General features: G+C 37.2%; 1 protein-coding gene across 1 annotated transcript in view; it reads left to right on the top strand.

The window, feature by feature from the left end:
• LOC127455820 (voltage-dependent calcium channel subunit alpha-2/delta-1-like) overlaps positions 1-22,372 on the top strand; it is a 169,673-nt gene that overhangs the window by 66,103 nt on the left and 81,198 nt on the right. Inside the window, exons 8-12 of the mRNA XM_051723975.1 lie at positions 7,463-7,532; positions 7,648-7,698; positions 7,826-7,925; positions 18,872-19,030; positions 19,382-19,486. Coding sequence (XP_051579935.1) covers positions 7,463-7,532; positions 7,648-7,698; positions 7,826-7,925; positions 18,872-19,030; positions 19,382-19,486 — 485 coding nt within the window. The remainder of the gene's footprint in view (positions 1-7,462; positions 7,533-7,647; positions 7,699-7,825; positions 7,926-18,871; positions 19,031-19,381; positions 19,487-22,372) is intronic.

Raw genomic sequence — 22,372 nt, 5'->3', positions numbered from 1 at the left:
TGTAGAAGTTTGCATTGCTAAAATTAGTCCGTGTGCTGTGTTTAAGCATCTAATAAAGCTAGATTTTTACATTTTTTGAAGGAAGTATAATGAGTGCTTTCTCGTGTCAAAAGTTGCCACCTGATGGGTGGTTGCCAGACTGTTGCTATGCAGTTGCTAAAGTGTACTTAGTGGTTTTTAGTGCATTTCTATGCCATTGCTGTACTTATGGTGGTTGCTAGGGCATTCTGGGAAGCTGCTGTGTGGTTGCTTGCTGACCCATGTAAAAAGAATGTACCTGATTCAATGCTTAAGCTTAACATTTATGGCATAATGTTGATAAAAATATAAAAAAATAAATAAATAAATAAATAAATAAATAAATAAATAAATAAAAAAATAGACTAGTTCCTTGTTTATTGAACCCTTTAAGCTCTGATTTGTATTTTTTATTTTTTATTTTTTTTAGATTTCCTGTTTCAGTAGCATACCCAAAATTAAAGACAAAAAAAAAAAAAAAAAAAAAAAAAAGGAGGGTCACGTGTTTGGTATCATTTTAAAGAAAACTTATAATTATTTTTAATGAAATGGAGTATGATCAATTTTAAAACTCACAGCCTAAGAAATTGCTGTAAAATCACAAAATAAATAAATAAATAAATAAATAGTTTTTCTTATTTTTCTGATTTGACATTATATATCCCAGGGTGTAAGTAAGATTGCTCCAGAAACTACAACTGAGTAAATTTTGTGTTGATGCATCAAAGCAATCAAAAGCATTACAAAAATAATTTATCATAGTGTCCAAAAACATCTCCATGTGTCCAAAAGCCTCTCCAAACAAGTAAAGCATAATAATTGTACATAAGAACTAATTACACATGCAAACACAACAATGACTAAAGGTTTGCATAGCATGCAGACATGATTTTAGTAATGAGATTTCACAGAATGTGTTTCATTCTGTGTCATTTGAGTCTTCATTGAGTCTGCGTCATGTCCTTGCCGTCATCTCCTGGTGGCCATATGTAATTAGAGTGATTGATCATATGATTATCTACCCAAATATGAAGGACTATTACCACTGGTTGGAGCAATCTGAACCCCATCCGATTGGTTTAGAGTTCCATGATGCTACAACATTTCCGATGATGTCATCTGACCAAGGAAAGCTAACGTGTTTGTAGATGCCAGATGCTGTGTGCACATTATGCTTTGTGTGGGTTATCTAATGATCTATGCATTTGATTACTTTGTGTGAGGGCTCATTTTAAAGATAATTGCCTCCTCTAAGTAATGATATGTGATGGTAGTATTCTACTCTTTAAGAGCTTTCCAGCAACATATGACAAAACACTTGTTCAGTTTTGGTCATAATCAGGACTGGAAATTGGGGGAACTTAGGGGAACTGAATTCATGGAGTGAATTTTGTGGGGGAAAGGCGTTCACGGGAATCCACGGGCAACCAGTCCACACATGCACGCAACAGAAGACTGCACAAATATACAGTTTTCTTTGCTCATAATACCATCCACAAGTACAGAAGTCATGCAGTATATGCAGTTTAATGCAGAAATACATGCTGAGCCATTTGTATTGGTATTCTTCTTCTTTGAGAATGTCTGTTCTGCAGTCTTGACATGCACACACACACACGTGCAATACTGGGGGCATGGTTTAGTGTGTCTGACAGCAAATGTCCATTCATTAAAATGAAGAGAAATATCCAGTATATTTGGTTCTTTTTTTTTTTCTTTTTTTTTTTAAGGATAAATAAATAAATGTGTTGAGAATGTTCAGTGTAGACCAAGATTACAGAGATATAATCTGTATTATTTTCTTAGTAGACTGGAGTAATGAGAGCTGAAATGGAAGTGTATGGCCCCATACACTTACAATGGAAGTGTATGGGGCCATAAACGTTAAAATAACCACTTTTTTGAAAGTATAGCCACAAGATGTAAACATTATACATGCTCACACTAAAATCCTGTTAACATGTATAGTGTGTACGTCTTGTGACTATACTTTCAAATGGTGTGTATTTCGATGTTCATGCACTGGCCAATATGGGCTGGTTTTGTTGATTTAAAACTCAATAGAGCATTAACTTTAAAAACCTCATCTGTTTGAGAGAAAATGTAACTTGTCTTTAGCACCACGCAGTGGACATTTCACATCAGAACTGCCACAATACGTGTAAGACAAAAATGTCGGTAATGTCACATAGTTTTCATGAGATCAGGCTCTATACTTCGGTATGAAATATCTTGAAAACAAACTTTGTGTCATGCACTTTGGGCTGGAAAATGAGTAATGGTCCTTTTGAATTTAGGGTTAGGGATTTGAACAAACGCCTTATCGGAACCATTAATTGCATCTTTAAAGAAACATGCACATATAGAAAATATTGACGTTCTTGCAGACTTCAGTTCATTATAGCTGGCCATTTCGTTTGTTACAGCAAAATCCCAGTGTCTCAGTGTCTCTGGCAGCACTTACAGCTGTGATCAACTCACTAAATGTCAGATCGTGGGATGTCATTTAAGAAGAAACACGTCTCGGTAGATGTTCAGCTGTGATAGTCACAAATGAGTACTCTCATTTGCACCAGGTTATTTCTCTTAATGGGAAAAAAAATTGCACCGTTAAAGAGAAAAATCGAAGCTGAAATTGTACTGGGGACACCAGAGCTCTTTTTCCACATGAATGTAGTCAAGTCATTTTTATTTGTATAGCACTTTTCACAACACATTTCAAAGCAGCTTTACAGAAGATCATGCATTAACAGAAAATGAAACGGTAATATCAATAAAGTCTTAGAGTCATCATTGAGTAAATATGATTGTAAATTGTGTATGAAAATAAATAATTAAATAGTTAATAATTATATTTATAATGCCAGTGAGCAAGCTGAAGGCGACTCATGAATATAATGGCAATATTACTTATGTATAGTGCAAGTCATAGTGTAAAATTATTAAACTGAGTAAGTGTTAAGGATCAGTGTTTAAACAAAGATTTTGTATGAACAGTAAGATTAATGACTAATGTCTTTGAAGTTCATCCTGGATTAACTGCAGAAGTTCACATAGATGCATTGTACTTTGTTAATTGGCTGATGAAGGCTTTTGTTGGCAATTAAATGATAGTCTGTGTATTGCATTATAAGAGTGTAGTCCATCATTAGACCGAGGAAATGCAGGCAGAGAAGTGAAGTGCATCGCAGTTCAACCTGGCCGGTAATGTTGGTGAAGTCTATCCTAAGTCCAAGGTTCAGGCAGTGGCACATGAAGTATCCCATGTCTTATGGTTGGAGTTGGCATCAGTTCATCCTCTGAAGTCCATCGTAATAGACTGAAGTGATGTCTGGCTGGCTCCCGCTTCGTTTAGTCGTTATCACTCTATCAGCAAAACATAGTAGTAGAGTCCGATACCAAGCAGGAACGGAGCTGGATCTGGCCGGCTCTGGTAACCTCAAATCAATCAAATCAAATCACTTTATTGTCACACAGCCATATACACAAGTGCAATGGTGTGTGAAATTCTTGGGTGCAGTTCCGATCAACATAGCCGTCGTGACAGTGATGAGACATATACCAATTTACAATAACATCAAATTAACACAACGCAATTTAAACATCTGTTATACATAATTAAACTCGACTTAAAACATCAAATTAACACAACACAATTTAAACATCTGTTATACATAATTACACTCAACTTAAAACATCAAATTAACACAACACAATTTAAACATCTGTTATACACAATTACACTCAACAATATACAAATAATAACATACACTGTACAGTATACAATATGCTGTTTTTTTTTTTTTTTTTTGTTTTGTTTTTTACTATATAGATACTATATAGATACACATTATTCAATAAAAATTAAAATATATATGAAAAAAGTATATATATATAATGTACAGTATTGTACTGTATTGACATTCAGGCTGTCGGTTGATAGTCAGTTGTTAAGAGAGACATAATATAATGACAGTAATATAATTTATGACAGTCCGATGTGAGATAAAAGAGTAATAAAGTGCAGTGCTGATGTATTTTGATCGTGGGAGATCAAGAGTTCAGAAGTCTGATTGCTTGGGGGAAGAAGCTATCATGGAGTCGGCTGGTGCGGGTCCTGATGCTGCGATACCGCCTACCTGATGGTAGCAGTGAGAACAGCCCATGGCTCGGGTGGCTGGAGTCTCTGATGATCCTCCGAGCTTTTTTCACACACCGCCTTGTATATATTTCCTGGAGGGAGGGAAGCTCACCTCCGATGATGTGTTTGGCAGTTCGCACCACCCTTTGCAGTGCTTTGCGGTTGTGGGCAGTGCTATTGCCGTACCAGGCGGAGATACAGCCAGTCAGGATGCTCTCCACAGTGCAGGTGTAGAACCGTGTGAGGATGTGGCGGTTCATTCCAAACTTCCTCAGCCGTCTCAGGAAGAAAAGGCGCTGATGAGCCTTCTTCACAACGACTTCAGTGTGGACGGACCATGTGAGTTCCTCAGTGATGTGGACACCCAGGAACTTGAAGCTGCTGACTCTCTCCACTGGTGCTCCATTGATGGTGATTGGACTGTGATCTCTGTCTTTTCTCCTGAAGTCCACCACAAGCTCCTTTGTCTTACTGACGTTGAGGGAGAGGTTGTGCTCCTGACACCAGTGTGTCAGAGTGTGCACCTCCTCTCTGTAGGCTGTTTCATCATTGTCAGTGATCAGACCTACCACCGTCGTGTCATCAGCAAACTTAATGATGGCATTGGAGTTATGTGTTGCCACACAGTCATGTGTGTACAGGGAATACAGTAGTGGGCTGAGAACACAGCCCTGCGGGGCTCCAGTGTTGAGGGTCAGTGATGAGGAGATGTTGCTGCCTATTCTAACCACCTGGCGTCTGCTTGACAGGAAGTCCAGGATCCAGCTGCACAGCGAGCTGTTTAAGCCCAGAGCCCGGAGTTTCTCATCTAGCTTGGAGGGCACTATGGTGTTGAATGCTGAGCTGTAGTCTACAAACAGCATTCTCACATAAGTGTTCTTTTTTTCCAGGTGGGAGAGAGCAGTGTGTATTGTAGATGCAATGGCATCATCAGTGGAGCGGTTGTTGCGGTAAGCAAACTGCAGCGGGTCAAGATTGAGTGGTAATACAGAGCAGATGTAATCTCTGATTAGTCTCTCAAAACATTTGCTGATGATGGGGGTCAGAGCAACAGGACGCCAGTCATTTAAACAAGTTATTTTCGATTGTTTTGGAACAGGCACAATGGTGGATGTTTTAAAGCATGTGGGGACTACAGACAAAGAGAGGGAAAGGTTGAAAATGTCCGTAAAAACACCAGCCAGCTGGTTCGCGCACGCTCTGATGACGCGGCCCGGAATGCCGTCTGGACCCGCGGCTTTGCGGATATTCACCCGTCGGAAGGATCGGGTTACACCGCTACAGAGACGGAGAGTGAACTAACCTCTGTAGCTTCGGCCGTGAGAGCTCTCTCCGCGAGGGCGGTGTTATTTCCCTCGAAACGAGCATAAAAAGTATTTAGCTCATCCGGTAGAGAGGCAGCGGTGTTCATGGCGGAGTTTTTATTCCCTTTAAAGTCCGTGATGATGTTCTGGTCGGAATCACTTCCTCTACACACGTTCTGATGAAACACATTACGCTATCAGCGTAAAGCTCGATGTCGTCATCAGAGGCGGACCGGAACATCTCCCAGTCCGTGCGATCAAAACAGTCTTGTAGCGTAGAGTCTGATTGGTCCGACCAGCACTGGATCGTTCTGAGGGTGGGTGCTTCCTGTTTCAGTTTCTGCCTGTAAGCGGGCAGAAGCAGAATGGAAGAGTGGTCCGATTTGCCAAATGGTGGGCGGGGGAGGGATTTGTAGCCATCCCGGAACGGAGAGTAGCAATGGTCCAAAACCCGGTCCCCTCGTGTGTTGAAACTAATGTGCTGGTGGTATTTTGGTGCGACTGATTTTAAACTGGCTTTATTAAAGTCCCCGGTCACAATGAACGCGGCCTCAGGGTGCGCAGTTTCCTGCTCACTTATACTCCCATACAGTTCCTTGAGTGCCCGGTCTGTGTCGGCTTGTGGGGGAATGTACACAGCAGTGATAATGACCGCTGTGAATTCCCTCGGTAGCCAGAATGGTCGACACAGAAGCATAAGAAATTCCAGATCAGGAGAACAGAAAGACTTGATGGAATGTACGTTCCTCTGATCACACCAGGATTTGTTGATCATAAAACATACACCACCTCCTCTAGTTTTACCTGAGAGGTCTTTCGCTCTGTCCGCTCGGAGCATGGAGAACCCCGCGGGTTCAATGGCTGAGTCTGGAATCTCCGCAGACATCCAAGTTTCCGTAAGGCAGATAACGCAGCAGTCCCTCGTCTCTCGTTGGAAAGAGATCCGCGCTTTCAGCTCGCAGAGCTTGTTATCCAGAGACTGAACATTTGCCAGTAGAATAGTGGGTAGCGGGGGTCGATTTGCGCGGCGTCTTACTCTGATGAGAACGCCGGCTCTGTTTCCCCTTTTCCTCCTGCGTTTCCGCGGCCGTGCTGCCCAGACAAAGGGCTCCGCTTGCGTGTTTGTAAACAGCGGGTCGGCATTGAGGAATGTGAAGTCCGGTTTACGGTGTGAGATCGCTGAGCCAATGTCCAAAAGTGTTTGTCTGTCGTAGACAATAAGGCAGACAACATCCAAGACAAAAAACATAAGAATTGTAAACAAAACAAACAAACCATTGCTATGTTGTGTCTGAGCTCGCAACGCAGCAGCCATACTCGGCGCCATCTTGAGTCCTGGATATGATATGGATATGGATATGAGGATATCATATCCGGGATATGAATCAAATAGAATAATATTAGTGTAGATGCCATTCAGTTTATTGCAGAGTTATAGATCGTGATAGATGTTTCTGGTTCCGGCAGACCTAACTAAAGTAGCCTAATTGTGAGTTGATGGATAAATTAGGTGTATGTCTGGCTAAATAGATGAGTCTTTAGTCTAGACTTAAACTGAGTGAGTGTGTCTGCGTCCTGAACAGTGTTAGGGAGATTATTCTACAGTTTAGGAGTCAAATATTGATATTCTAGGAACTATTAACAGGCCAGAGTTTTGCGATCGTGATGAACACAATGGAATATAGCGTGATAGAAGGTCACTTAAGTACTGTGGAGCTAGACCATTCAAAGCTTTGTATGTAGTTAACAGAATTTTAAAATTAATACGAAAGTTTACAGATAGCCAATGTTATGATGATAAAATGGGGCTAATATGATCATATTTCTTGGTTATGCACTCTGGCTGCTGCATTTGACGTTCTTGTCAATATAAACGACAAACGACCCCCCACTGGACGCAGAAACAGGTTTCTAGTGCAACTCAAGACAGAGATGTGACAAAACAAATGGAGTCTGTTTTCAAAGGTCATTCATATTTCCATTTCATATCTCCATTCAGCTTCCCCTTGGATGGATGCCAGAAAAACCCCCAGTAAAATCGACCTGTACGATGTGCGCCGGCGACCTTGGTACGAATACATATTTCCATTTGTGTGAGCTCTGAATTCGTTCTGTTCTTTGTTTTCTCCGTGTAAAGAGACTCTTTGAAAAGAGATCCAGAATAAATGTTTCTTTTGTATTCAGGTATGTTCAAGGTGCTGCTTCGCCCAAGGACATGCTGATTCTTGTGGATGCGTGAGTATTATGTGTTTTGTCATTTGGATAAGCATTTGGATGAGCAATTTTTTTTTATTATATGTATTTGGTTTTAGATGTTAAACAGTTTTTCTCTGTTATTAAGGTGTGTATTTGTGTATTGCAGGAGTGGAAGTGTTTCTGGACTGACCCTTAAACTCATTCGGACGTCTGTCAGTGAAATGCTTGAGACTCTTTCTGATGATGATTATGTCAATGTTGTCCATGTAAGTACTGCCATGTGCTTTGTTTAGCTAATCCATAATGCAATAATGGAGACACTTTTTCTCCCCAATTTGTATTGCCCAATTCCCAATGCGCTCTAAGTCCTCGTGGTGGTGTAGTGACTCGCCTCAATCCGGGTGGCGGAGGACGAATCTCAGTTGCCTCCACGTCTGAGACCATCAATCTGCTCATCTTATCACGTGGCTTGTTCAGCGCGTTACCGCGGAGACGTAGCGTGTGTGGAGGCTTCACGCTATTCTCCGTGGCATCCATGCATAACTCACCACGCGCCCCACCGAGAGCGAGAACCACAGTATAGCGACCACGAGGAAGTTACCCCATGTGACTCTACCCTCCCTAGCAACCGGGCCAATTTGGTTGCTTAGGAGACCTGGCTGGAGTCACTCAGCACGCCCTGGTAGACTGACGTCTTTGACCATTGTGGCGCATGGGATTAAGTGCTCTGAAGAGGAATGACAACCAGATTTAGCTGTGGTGTGTACAGTAAAAATTAAGCAAGAGCAACTGTTACTCTGAATTCAATTTAAAGAGAGGAGTTTCTAGAGTTTGTGTGTTGCAGGATTATGTTGTGTGATGCAACAACAGTCTATGAATGTGTGTGTGTGTATGTGTGTGTGTGTGTGTGAGAGAGAGAGAGAGAGAGAGAGAGAGAGAGGTGTGTTGTGAATTATGGATCTGGCTGCAGCATGTCACTTGAAAACAGGAGCTTAATGAAAAGGCTGCTTCTGGACTCTGTGTGCAGAATTGAAAACGGCTGGACAAAGTGAGGCGAAGAGATCGGGGAGAGTTAGACGACCATAGAAAGAGGGAAGAATTTGCTATAAATCATTCCTCCTCGAAACAGCTTCCAATCCATCTCATCAAGCAGCTCTCTTTTACTAGTTTTGTTCTGAAGTCTGAAGGATCTCGCGTCTGAACCTGTCGCAATATTCCTTGTGTAATTACATGTTTTATTTTTTTTTTGTCTGTTTAGCTTTCTTTGTACTCAGGGTGATATTTGACTTATATCTGCCACAAAATTCATGACTGATCTCATACATTTTTAATTTTCAGTGAATAAATAAATGCTATTTACTTGTTTTTCTGCTGAGAGGATTTTGAGGTTTTCTCACATTGGTGAATCACTGTTGCGATAAAGGATTAGCTCTGTGAGATCTGTCAACAGGCTTCACTTCAGGGCACTTATGCCAATGAGAGTGTAGTGTGTGTGTGTGTGTGTGTGTGTGTGTGTGAGAGAGAGAACAGAATGTATAAATGGAGAAAAAAGAGACTCTACCCACAGTTGAATATCCGGAGATCAAATTGAGGAATTGACATCAGAAGCTAAATATGACAAAACCTAAAAGGTAAACATGATTCATAAAGTTAGGAAATACTAAAGCTAAAGGGTTAGTCTTTAGTAATCTGCTCTAGTCTAGACATTATGAGACAGAACAATATAATCATTATACGGGTGTTTCTTCAACTTCAGACACTTTTAATACTGTGAATTTCTAAGAAGTCTTAAAACACATTCACATTTTCACATTCTCATTTTTTTTATTTTTTATTTGTCTACTAATAATGATAGTGTATGTACATGCATCATAGGAGATTTGTCATTTTTGTCATTAAATTCCCACCACAGTGTCATTTCCAGCACATCTCAAATTCTGTATTGTGTTTAATAGAATTCTGCGATGGAAATGACATGTTTAAGCTTTTTCAAATAAAATGACAGACTTCTTTTGTCTTGCTAACACTAATTGCATAGCTAACATTTTATATATCCTAAATGCACACAATTAACCCTTGTGTTGTGTTTGTTTTGTGCCAACACACTTTGTGTTCCTGGTCAAAAATGACCGGCCCACTAAGATTGTTTAGAAATCTCTCATATTGCATATATTATCAAAAGATATTGCATTAGATATTTTATATCTTCTTTTTTAGTAATTATGGCAGGTTTTGTACTCTTTATATATATATATATATATATTTGCAAATTTGTTATCACAACAATTATGTTCAGAGTTGGTAAAACCATACAAATATGAGATAGCCATGTGCTGTATATCATTGGAAAGGTCTCAAGGAGTAAGATGCAATGAGCAAATTTGTTTCACTCAGAGCTCAGAATCAGAATCAGAATCAGAATCAGAATGAGCTTTATTGCCAAGTATGCTTAAACATTACAACAAGACAGAGATAATAAAAAAAATAAAATAAAAATAAAAAGCGAATAGAAAATATAAGTATATATAGAAACAATAAGACAATATATAAGCAATATCACACAAGCAAAGGTGCGATATGGCCCTACATCAGCACTGCTATGATTCGGCCGCAGGCAATCACAGCAGTACTGATTTAGGGACATATAGCATGATTACGAGTGTGATATTGCTTATATACAACAGTTCAATGAACAAGTACATTTTTAAAAATTAGGAAAAACTGAGTACGATCATAAAAAAACTACTTTCTTACATGATGGATCAGAATCTGCCGTTGCTGGATCAAACCAGATGATGTATCCAAGCCTCTTAAAAACATCACTTTAGAACTACTAGTATCACGGCTTGGGCTGTTTCTAACATGTTATTGGAGAAACAAGGATGTGTGTGTGTGTGTATGTGTGTGTGTGTGAGAGAGAGAGAGAGAGAGAGAGAGAGAGAGAGAGAGAGAGAGAGAGAGAGAAAGAGATGGAGCGTATGCAATCACCTGTTGATGATGCTGTAGTCTGTTAGTCAGCTTTCTGAAGATAATGTCATTTTGGTGAAATGTATCCTATTTTCACTGTGGCAAAATAGCTGTCTAAGCGGGGGTATTCCTCCCTATTTCACAGTAGCTGGTGCACAAGAGACTTTCATTATAGAAACTGCAATCTCCTCCACCATTTTGAACAGTATGTCCTCTCCAATGTGGAAAGTCCGGTAAGAGGTAGGCACCTTGAGTTTGTGTAACTAATCAGTCTGTTGTGTCTCTCAGCTGTGATGAGCCTTAATGCTGAAGTTGTTCATTTAAAGCCATTTAATTCTATTTCCTAGCTTTAGTAGTGTAGTAGTAATATGAGCGATTTTCAAAAAACAAGAAATTCACAAGGAAAAACATCATATAATTTGTAGTTGTAGAGCTTTCAATATAGGAAAGGGTGAATATAATTTACAAATCACACCTTTTTGTTTTTATCAGCATTTTTCTTACTGTCCCAACCTTTTCGGAATTAGGGTTGTACTATTTATACTATACTGTATGCATACTATTTGCACAGTATAGAGCTGTTAGGATTACTCGATTTAATCTGATTACTCGATTAAAAAAATTTCCTCAATTACAAATTACAGAATTGACAAATCGAAAATAAGGCGGAAGTGACCGAGTCCACGGATAAGGGTCAGAACACATAACGGCAAGAGTTGTAAACTTTATTTACTGAATAAAGCTGCAGCTTTATATGATGTCAGTCAAATATCAACGTGAGCCGTTAAAGGAATAGTTCACCCAAAAATCATTTACTGCCCCTCATGCCATCCCGGATGTGTATGGCTTTCTTTCTTCTGCAGAACACACACTGTAGGTCCACACAATGCAAGTGAATGGGTGCCAAAATTTTGATGCTCCAAAAATCACAAAGTCAGTATAAAAGTAATCCATATGACTCCATTAGTTTAATCCATCACTTCAGAAGTGATATGATGAAACAGATCAATATTTAAGTCAATGTTTGCTAGAAATTCTTCTCCCTGCCCAGTAGGGGGTAATATGCTTGAAGAATGTGAATAATCACCAAAAAAACAAGAGGAAGAATGTGAAAGTTAAAGTGGAGATTGACTGAGCAGGGAGGAGAATTTGTAGTAAAAATTGACTTAAATATTGATCTGTCTCAACTTAATTCCAATGTGTACAATCCAACCATGTTTACTTAATCCACTTGTGTTGGGACTAAGTGAAAAAGATGTTGCATCAAAGAATTTCTGAAACAGGACAGGGGATTTACATTTCCCAGCATGCTTTTGTGTTATTTTAATGTATTTCTACACAAAATAAAAGAAGCAGGAGACTTGTTAGTGTTTAATGTTCTGTTGGGATTTAGAGACGTTTCTGTCATGGTGGATATTTTTTGGAGGTTTCCATTGTGGAGAAGAGTGAAGCTAATGGTTAGGTCGAGGATGGGTGATTTACAACATTGTACTTTGTTGAACAATATGTGTATGTTGTTATTGTCATGAAGCAAAGACTAAAGGATCATCAGCATACAGACTGATTGAATATCAGTAGACCCTCAACAGCACTGAACAAAAATATATCTATAATATGCTCATGTGTATTGTTGCTTGTTAGCAGCAAACTGTTAAATTGAGTGGAGTAATTTGGACAGATATTATTTGAGTGAGATTAACTTAATTCCTTTGGGTTTATGCAAGACAAAACATTTAAGCAGTGTGGTTAGATGGACCAATCAGACTTCTGCATAGTTTCGCTTTCCTTAGTGCAAAGGGGAAAATGTATATTAGATGCTAAAACAACATTGATTTATAGTCCTTACCAGAAATATACTTTAACATCTGTTGTTGTTGTTTATGCTTGAGGACTTGCTATTGGCTGTTGTCATTGCATAATTAATGAGGTACATCTGTGCAGGTTTGGGGACTGTTTGGGGGGGGTGTTATTAATTAACATTTAAAAGTAATCAGGGGTTATAGTTATGTTTTAAGTTCCTTTTTATGTTTATTATGTTGTGTTATGACATGGGTTTATTTTGTAGTTACCCTGGGTGAGATTAGTGTTCCTTTGAGTTAGGTGTGATACTGTTTTAGGCAGTGATGGTTAAAATGAAGCTTTACGGTGCTTTGAACCATTTGTTTCTTGAAACTATTTGCTATTTCAAAGCGCTTTAAACATCAGTTTGATCATTATTATCTACGAAGAACAGGAAACCAATGATTCAAAGCAGCGAGTAATCAGAAGAAGAATGAGCTATATTGCCAAGTGTTCTCATGTAGGCTAGATAAGACATTTTGTTTTCTTTGGTGATAGGAGAAACAAGTGCACTAGAACATTACAGTGAGACAGAATATAAAACAAAGTAAGAGTATAAATAGACACAAATAATAGGACATTTAACAGAATGCCGTATGAACGTGCAAGTGGTAATGCATGTGCAAGGTAGGGGCATGTACAGTTATTGAATTAAATATGTGAATTTACATATATACATGAGATATGTATTTACATGATTGCACTATGGGAGTCCTGAAGGCAGTTTAATTGTTCATGTGGAAAATGGCCTGAGGGTAAAAACTGTTCTTGTGCCTGGATGTCCTGGCGCTGAGTGCTCTGTAGCACCGGCCAGAGGGCAACAGTTCAAAGACGGAGTGGGCAGGGTGTGTGGGGTCCAGAGTGATTCTACCTGCACGTTTCCTCACTCTGGAGATGTACAGGCCTTGAGGGTGGGCAGGGGGGCACCAGTAATCCTCTCAGCAGTCCTGACTGTCCATTGAAGTTTCCTTCTGTCTGTTTTCATGGCTGAACCAAACCAGACAGTTATAGATGTACACAGGACAGACTCAATGACTGCCGAGCAGAACTATGTCAGCAGCTCATGTGGCAGGTTGAACTTCTTCAGCTAGTGAAGGAAGTACAACCTCTGCTGAGCCTTCCTCACAATGATGTCTATGTGGGTGTCCTGCTTCAGGTCCTGAGAGATGGTAGAGCCCAGGAACCTGAATGACTCCACTGCTGCCACAGTGCTGTTCAGGATGGTGCAGGGGGATTTCTCCTGAGTCAGTTTGGTTGAGAGAAGATCATGGCATGATGGTATTGAAGGCTGAGCTGAAGTCTACAAATAGGATCCTTGCATAAGTCCCAGGTCTGTCGAGGTGTTGCAGGATATAATGCAGTCCCATATTGACAGGTGGGCCAACACCAGTCTCTCAAACGACTTCATGACCACAGACTTGAGAGCGACAGGTCTGTAGACATTAAGTCCTGTGATTTGGTCTTTTTGGGGACCGGAATGATGGTGGAGCGTTTGAAGCAGCAGGGATAGTCATTCCTATTCAGTCAATTCCCACACTATACTACTTTTAATGCGTGCGCCAGAATGCTCATATTTTTATGTCAGCCGAAGGTGTCAGGGTCGTCCGGTTCCGGCGCCTCTGACACCCACCAAGACTCTTATCACAAAAGCACAAACGTAATAGTTTTCATATATCTTCAATCTATTTAAAAAAGCCATTTGAGGGTGAAGGAAATTGTGAGATGCAAATTCAGTTCATTTTTGTATATTGTTTTACACTTCTACAAATTACGCTGAAAGATGAAAATATTAAGGCTTTTGTTTTTTGCTTTGTATGGTGTAAATTGTCCCTTCATTTATAGTACAATTGTGTCTTCAACATATTTTTGAAAATAATAATGAATCATACCAGACTAATACAATCAAATTGTGACCAAATATCAGATTTCATGATGCATTGCATTGTTTAATATAGAATCAATATAGAATTATTTTCAGAGCAAATATTTTCACCCCTAGTTATGATGTATCATCCAATAAATTTTTATGGCTCAATGAAGGCAGGAGATACAAATAAACGTTTTTGTTTTTCTCATTGGCACATTGATAATGCCACAGTCAGCCTATCACTGTCATAAGCCTCTAGATGGTGCATATCCATGCAAATGTGACATTTACTGTATACTGAAGGCGAAACAAATGCATGGCATACTATGAAAAAATGTAGTCTTCCTCTTATTTTGTCAGCTAAAGTGTCTCTAATGCTAGTCAAGGTTCAAATAAATATTTGATAGGATATTTATCAAAGCAAATATTGGATCAAGGTTATTGACGCTCATTAAAGCCACAGAATATGCCTGCCGTGGCAACCGCCACTGAATTGTTCAAGGATATTAGCCAATCCATCATTTATATTGACTCGTCTGTGGGGTGGAATTTGATATGTGAACAGGAGATTACAGGTTTAATTTGATCCCTTGATGTTACTCTGGTTTTAGGGGGTAGATTTTATGCAGGAAACGTGTCACCTCCTCACTTCACATTATCACTTTATAAATTAGGGTTTTCATAAACATTTAAATAAAAATATTTATTATGATATGTATTTATAAACATTTAAATTAATTCCTGTTTATTTGTATGATAATATTTATGTATAGACATTTAAATAAATATTGTTTATTTATTATAATATTTATTGATAAACTTTTAATACATATTTAATATTTATTTATAAACATTTAAATAAATACTATTTATTTATTCTAATATTTATTTAGAAAAATTGACATTTTATGAAAATCATTTATTTATAAACATTTAGATAAATATTATTTTTATTTTTTTATTTATTTTTCTTACATTTTATGCATTTATTTAGTCATCTATGAATTTATCAAAAGCGAATTTACAGTGTGTTCAAGGAATACATTGTAACATTTTATATGTTCCCTGGAATTTAATCCATGATCTTGGTGTTGCTAGTGCCATGCTCATTCTATATCTATACTATATATATATATATATATATATATATATATATATATATATATATATATATATATATATATATATATATACTGTTTATTTATTATAATATTTATTTATAAAAAATAAAAAAAATCTTTATGAAAATCATTTAATCCTCCAAGTTATAATCATTTATATATATATATATATATATATATATATATATATATATATATATATATATATAATGTACAGTTTATGCATTTATTTATGCATCTATAAATTTATCCAAAGTGATTTACAGTGCATTTAAGGAACACGTTGCATCAGTTTATGTGTTCCCTGGAAATCAAACCCATGATCTTGGTGTTGCTAGCACCATGCTGTACCAGTTGAGCTACAGGAACTCTCTAATTTACTATAATATGTATTTATAGACATTTAAATACATTTTATTTATTTAGTTATTTTATTTTATTATTTTAACCCTTCATGTCTGGAAAAGCTGTTTTAAAGGGACCCAACTGCTAACCCAATTTGTTGAGCGATGCAACAAAACTGGAGCGCTCCCATTATAATGAGCAAAGCTGTCTATGCTAAAGTGTCTGGTGTGTGTTGAGGTCTGTGTATCATCAGTGTGTATTTTTCCTCTATTTATAACCCGCCGTATGCTGAGAACCATGAGTCAAGGGGTCTCCGTGGCGATAGAGCATTAATTAAATATTCAGTCAATGTTGGAGCAACTAATCGAAGCGTGACTCATCGGTTCATTCAGCAGCCAGTGTGACATCCTGCTCATTCAACAGAGCACAGACACCTGATCCCACAATTACATCAATGACTGGCGCACGGCTCCTATTGACGTGGACGTCTCTCTCTGCATCCGGCAATAAATTCAGTCCTCAGAGGATTTATTCTGTCACATGAATTAAAGGGATAGTTCACCCAAAAAGGAAAGTTCTGTCATTGTTCACTCACCTTAATATTGTTCCAGACCAGTATGACTTCATTTCTTTCCAAAAATGTAATGACACGTTGGGATTGGTCCGCAGAGACCCTCCACAAGATGATTAAAATGATATCTGAGGTCGCATTATCTCCAAGATTATTTTAAGATCTACGCATCATATCGCATTGTATTTGGGCTCGTTTTAATCGTCAGTATCTGCCGATAAAAAGTTGCATCTGTTTAGAACTTTCACAGCTTTAACATGAATCGAATCATATGCCGAAGGAAATGCATCATGTGCTTTTTCATGTCCTCGGGGAGATCTGGAGTGTTATAGTAATCATTTTAATTTTTGCATGAGCGTGCACATATTTGCTCATTAGCTATAATAGTGCTGCATCTGTTAGTCATGCTGACTTTAGTCCCATTATTGGGATTGTAGGAACCATTAACAAGGCCACCCGTCCATAGTGTCTTTCCCCTTCTATTTTTCTCTCTTCTTCTTTCTTTTTCCTCCTTCATTATTTTATAGTTCTTGATCTCTCACTCTCTCTCTCTCTACAAACACACACAGACACACACACATACACGGACACACAAACACTTCAGCTTTGAAGTCCGCCTCAATAAGTGACAGAACACAGGGAGGCCTGTCTGAACAGAAAATTAGAAACTTGTAAGGGTATCCATCTTGTCAGCTCAAATTATCATCATCATTGTCATCATCATCATCATCACTATACACCACAACACAAACGTTTATGCACAGAAACGCCTGCAGTGGTTCGGACACCTGTATATGGATAGTTGGTGCATAATGTGTCCATGGATTATTGGTTAAAATGTATATGAATGTCAAAAAGAAAACGTTTGGTCCTGTAACTGTAATTTCTGTTAAATCTTTCAATCGTGTTTTAATCTTGGTTTGGCCATCATTTTTAATAGTCCTATTTGTGAAAACCCTTTAAGCTTGGATGGGCTTAAAAATTAAAAATTAAAATTACAGTCTTGACCAACACAAAATAGGTATCGTTTGAAAGCTTAGAAGCTCTACTTTCCAATGCATGTAGACATTATGACCAAAACTGAACAAGTGCTTTGAAATTTGCAGATTAATCAGAAATGTTCTGTTTTGATCATTTATAAACAAATTGCACTGTACATATTATTGCAATCAGTAAAAACATCAAACTCATCAAATAGTCATGTGTCATATGTTGCTGGAAAGCTCTAAAAGAGTAGAATACAACCTGATTATTTGTTTTACTCAGACATAAATATAGAGAGTAATAGCTGAGTATATGTCTTTGACAATTGTGTTGGTGTTGAGTATTTGCTGCGTTTTCGCTTATAACTTATAATGCGCAACATTAAATATCACATATCATTACTTAGAGGAGGTGATTATCTTTCAAACGAGTCCACACACAAGGTAATCTGATGTATAGATCATTAGATAATCCACATGAAGCACAATGTTACATATGGCCACCAGGAGATGGCGCCAAATACATGACACAGACTCAATGATGACTCAAATGACACAGAATGAAACTCATTCTGTGAAATCTCATTACTAAAATCATGTCTGCATGCTATGCAAACCTTTAGTCATTGTTGTGTTTGCATGTGTAATTAGTTCTTATGTACAATTATTATGTTTTATTTGTTTGGAGATGTTTTTGGACACTATGATAAATAATTTTTGTAATGTTATAACTTTTGATTGCTTTGTCATATCAACACAAACATTTTCTCAGATACAGTTGACATGATTGGGAACAAAACAAAAGCAGCTATTTTGGAGTCTTATTCACACCCATAGATATATAATGTCAAATAGGAAAAATTATAATTTGTTTTTTTGTGATTTTTTTTCAGCAGTTTCTTAGGCTGAGAGTTTCAGAATGTATCATAATCTATATCATTAAAAAAGTTGAAAATATTTCTTTACAATGATACCAAACACTTGACCCTCGTTTTTTAAATTTTTTTATTAGCCTTTAATTTTGGGTATGCCACTGAAACAGGAAATCTTTAAAAACACCTTCAGAGCTTAAAGGGTTCATTTTTCAAAGGTGCTAATATTCCGTGTGAAAATGATTTCAACAATTTGTCAAAAATTAAGACTGTCATTTCCACCACATCAGACAATTTTGTCCCTTATAAAGTTTTTTCAAAAGTTAGTGTCAGTGAAGAACATGCTTGAGATGAAAATATGACACAAAACAAAGACAAATCAAGATAAATATCACTTTTTTTATTAGGCGTCATTTCCAATCAAGCTGTAATTTTACCAAATGATGCAAAAACAATTTAAATGTTATTTATTTGTGTGTATTTGTGATGCATAATACATTAACTATGAAACAAAGGATTTTTATTTCATGTCAGCTACTCACTCGTCTTTCAGTTCACACAGTCTATTATGATTCTGAAAAGCCTTGTTGTTAATTAACAACTTTGAATCTTTTGTCTTTATTTCTCTCTCACTCTCTCTTTTTCAGTTCAACACAAAAGTGAACAACACTGCATGTTTCGACCACCTGGTCCAAGCTAACGTTCGCAATAAGAAGATCTTGAAAGATGCTGTGCAGAACATTATGGCCAAGGGCATCACCAACTACACCAAAGGCTTTGAGTTTGCATTCGAACAGCTCTCAAATGTATGATTTTGCTGCTTTTTTAAAATATTTAAAAGTGTATCCTTTCTGCACCACTAGCGGCACCAAATGCAAATATAATCTTTTGTCTGAGCAGTTTCTGGTTTAACAATTTTGTCTGAACCAGTGGGGGAGTTTTTGCATTTCCGTTGCATTACCGCTAATGGCTCAGACATTACATACTGCAGTTTTTATGTATCACAAATCAATATTTTGCAGCATTACTCATGATTTGTTAACTGGGGTGCTGATAAACATCATGTTTACAGTGGTGTCACTGATGTTGTGTGCTGCTGACATCTGCTGGTCATACTGTGTAATTACATGATTGTGGTCTGCCCATACACATTTCAGACAAACAACTCCAGAGCAAACTGCAACAAGATCATAATGCTGTTTACTGATGGAGGAGAGGAGAGAGCAGAGGAGATCTTCAAAAGATACAATATTGACAAGAAGGTGTGTGAAACTGGAGACTCCGGTCTCTTTCTTCCCATATAATGAAATTATTTCAATTTAAATCAACATTTCATGTCCATTTATTTTTTTATTATTTGTTAAGTAACTATATAATAAGCAGTAATGTAAGACCTTGATGTGGATCACCCTGTTAGGTTTTATTTGGGACAATGACATTATGCATTTATTTTTATTTATTTTTTTCTGGATTGATTAAGTTATTTATAAATACTTTGAAAATGCAATTCACACAAAACAGTTACTTGAATGCACCTCTACTATGATGAACATGTTTTCTAAATCCAAAGTCATTATATATAATGACTTTTAGTAAGACTTTTATTTTGTTGTACTGTCTCCAGAGTACTTTATTTTATTTATTTTTTACTTATATTCTGTATATATATACATATTTTTTTTAATTATTATTATTATTTTTTTTGTATTTTTTTTTTTTTTTTTTTAGATTTAAAGAAAAAAACAATTGGTGTATGGAACTGTCTATAGACTCAAAAACAAAATTAAGATCTTATTAAAAGCTGTAATTCATTAAAAAAAATAAAAATTAAAAAAAAAATTAAAAAAAGAAGAAAAAAGGTAAAAAAAGAGAAGAAGAAATGTTGGAACAACTAGTTTGCTGACAATTATAATCTTTTATAATTATTTAAAATTATTATAAATACATGAAACATTTATATATATATATATATATTACATACATAATATATTATTAATATTTTGGAAAATGTAAATGTTAAAAATGCAATTCACACAAAACAATTACTTGAATGCACCTCTAATATGATGAACATGTTTTCTAAATCCAAAGTCTTTTATTTTGTTGTACTTTCTTCAGAGTACTTTTTTTTAATTTTTTTTTTTTAAACTTTAAACCTTTGAAAAATTCAAAAATAAATAAAACATTATTAATATTTGGAAAAAAAAGTTTTGGCCACCAGATCAAAGTCATGTGGTGTAAACAACATACAGGTAGCCATCTGGTTGTTATGTGACACAAATAAATAAATAAATAAATAAATAAAGACCCCTGAGGACCCCTGAGGACCCCTTTAGACCCTCATGACTGTGTGTGACGTATTTGGTCAAATCAGATATTTTGACATTTATATGAAAAAGGAACATTTTGATCAGGTCAAATAGAGTAACCCTAGGCAAATTTCATGATATTGGTAATTTTTTTTTAAATGAATGATTAAGTTGTGTACACTCGAGTGCATTCATAGAGCAAGGAAAGTATTTTAATACTCTTTACTTAAAGGTTACACTACTTTGTGCAAAAGTTTTAGACAGTTGTGAAAAATGTATAGTGAGGATTTTATTTATTAATTAAATTCAAGCAAAGTGCATTTATATATATATACACAGTGGTGTGAAAAAGTGTTAAGGGAGAACAAAATCCAAACCTACATGGCCCTGTGTGAAAAAGTGATTGCCCCCTAAACCTAATAACTGGTTGGGCCACCCTTAGCAGCAACAACTGCAATCAAGTGTTTGCAATAACTTGCAATGAGTCTTTTACAGCGCTGTGGAGGAATTTTGGCCCACTCATCTTTGCAGAATTGTTGTAATTCAGCCACATTGGAGGGTTTTTCGAGCATGAACTGCCTTTTTAAGGTCATGCCACAGCATCTCAATAGGATTCAGGTCAGGACTTTGACTAGGCCACTCCAAAGTCTTCATTTTGTTTTTCTTCAGCCATTCAGAGGTGGACTTGCTGGTGTGTTTTGGATCATTGTCCTGCTGCAGAACCCAAGTTCGCTTCAGCTTGAGGTCACGAACAGATGGCCGGACATTCTCCTTCAGGATTTTTTGGTAGACAGCAGAATTCATGGTTCCATTTATCACAGCAAGTCTTCCAGGTCCTGAAGCAGCAAAACAGCCCCAGACCATCACACTACCACCACCATATTTTACTGTTGGTATGATGTTCCTTTTCTGAAATGCGGTGTTACTTTTACGCCAGATGTAATGGGACACACACCTTCCAAAATGTTCAACTTTTGTCTCGTCAGTCCACAGAGTATTTTCCCAAAAGTCTTGGGGATCATCAAGATGTTTTCTGGCAAAAATGAGACGAGCCTTAATGTTCTTTTTGCTCAGCAGTGGTTTTCGTCTTGGAACTCTGCCATGCAGGCCATTTTTGCCCAGTCTCTTTCTTATGGTGGAGTCATGAACACTGACATTAACTGAGGCAAGTGAGGCCTGCAGTTCTTTGGATGTTGTTGTGGGGTCTTTTGTGACCTCTTGGATGAGTCGTCGCTGTGCTCTTGGGGTAATTTTGGTCGGCCGGCCACTCCTGGGAAGGTTCACCACTGTTCCATGTTTTCGCCATTTGTGGATAATGGCTCTCACTGTGGTTCTCTGGAGTCCCAAAGCTTTAGAAATGGCTTTATAACCTTTTCCAGACTGATAGATCTCAATTACTTTCTTTCTCATTTGTTCCTGAATTTCTTTGGATCTCGGCATGATGATCTAGCTTTTGAAGATCTTTTGGTCTACTTCACTTTGTCAGGCAGGTCCTATTTAAGTGATTTCTTGATTGAGAACAGGTGTGACAGTAATCAGGCCTGGGTGTGGCTAGAGAAATTGAACTCAGGTGTGATAAACCACAGTTAAGTTATGTTTTAACAGGTGGGGCAAACATTTTTTCACACAGGGCCATGTAGGTTTGGATTTTGTTTTCCCTTAATAATAACAACCTTCATTTAAAAACTGCATTTTGTGTTTACTTGTGTTATCTTTGACTAATATTTAAACTTGTTTGATGATCTGAAACATTTAAGTGTGACAAACATGCAAAAAAATAAGAAATCAGGAAGGGGGCAAACACTTTTTCACACCACTGTGTATATATATATATATATA

Source organism: Myxocyprinus asiaticus, chromosome 18 (genome assembly GCF_019703515.2).
Source record: "Myxocyprinus asiaticus isolate MX2 ecotype Aquarium Trade chromosome 18, UBuf_Myxa_2, whole genome shotgun sequence".
Lineage (NCBI taxonomy): Eukaryota > Metazoa > Chordata > Actinopteri > Cypriniformes > Catostomidae > Myxocyprinus > Myxocyprinus asiaticus.
This window is presented reverse-complemented; position numbering and strand designations above follow the sequence as displayed.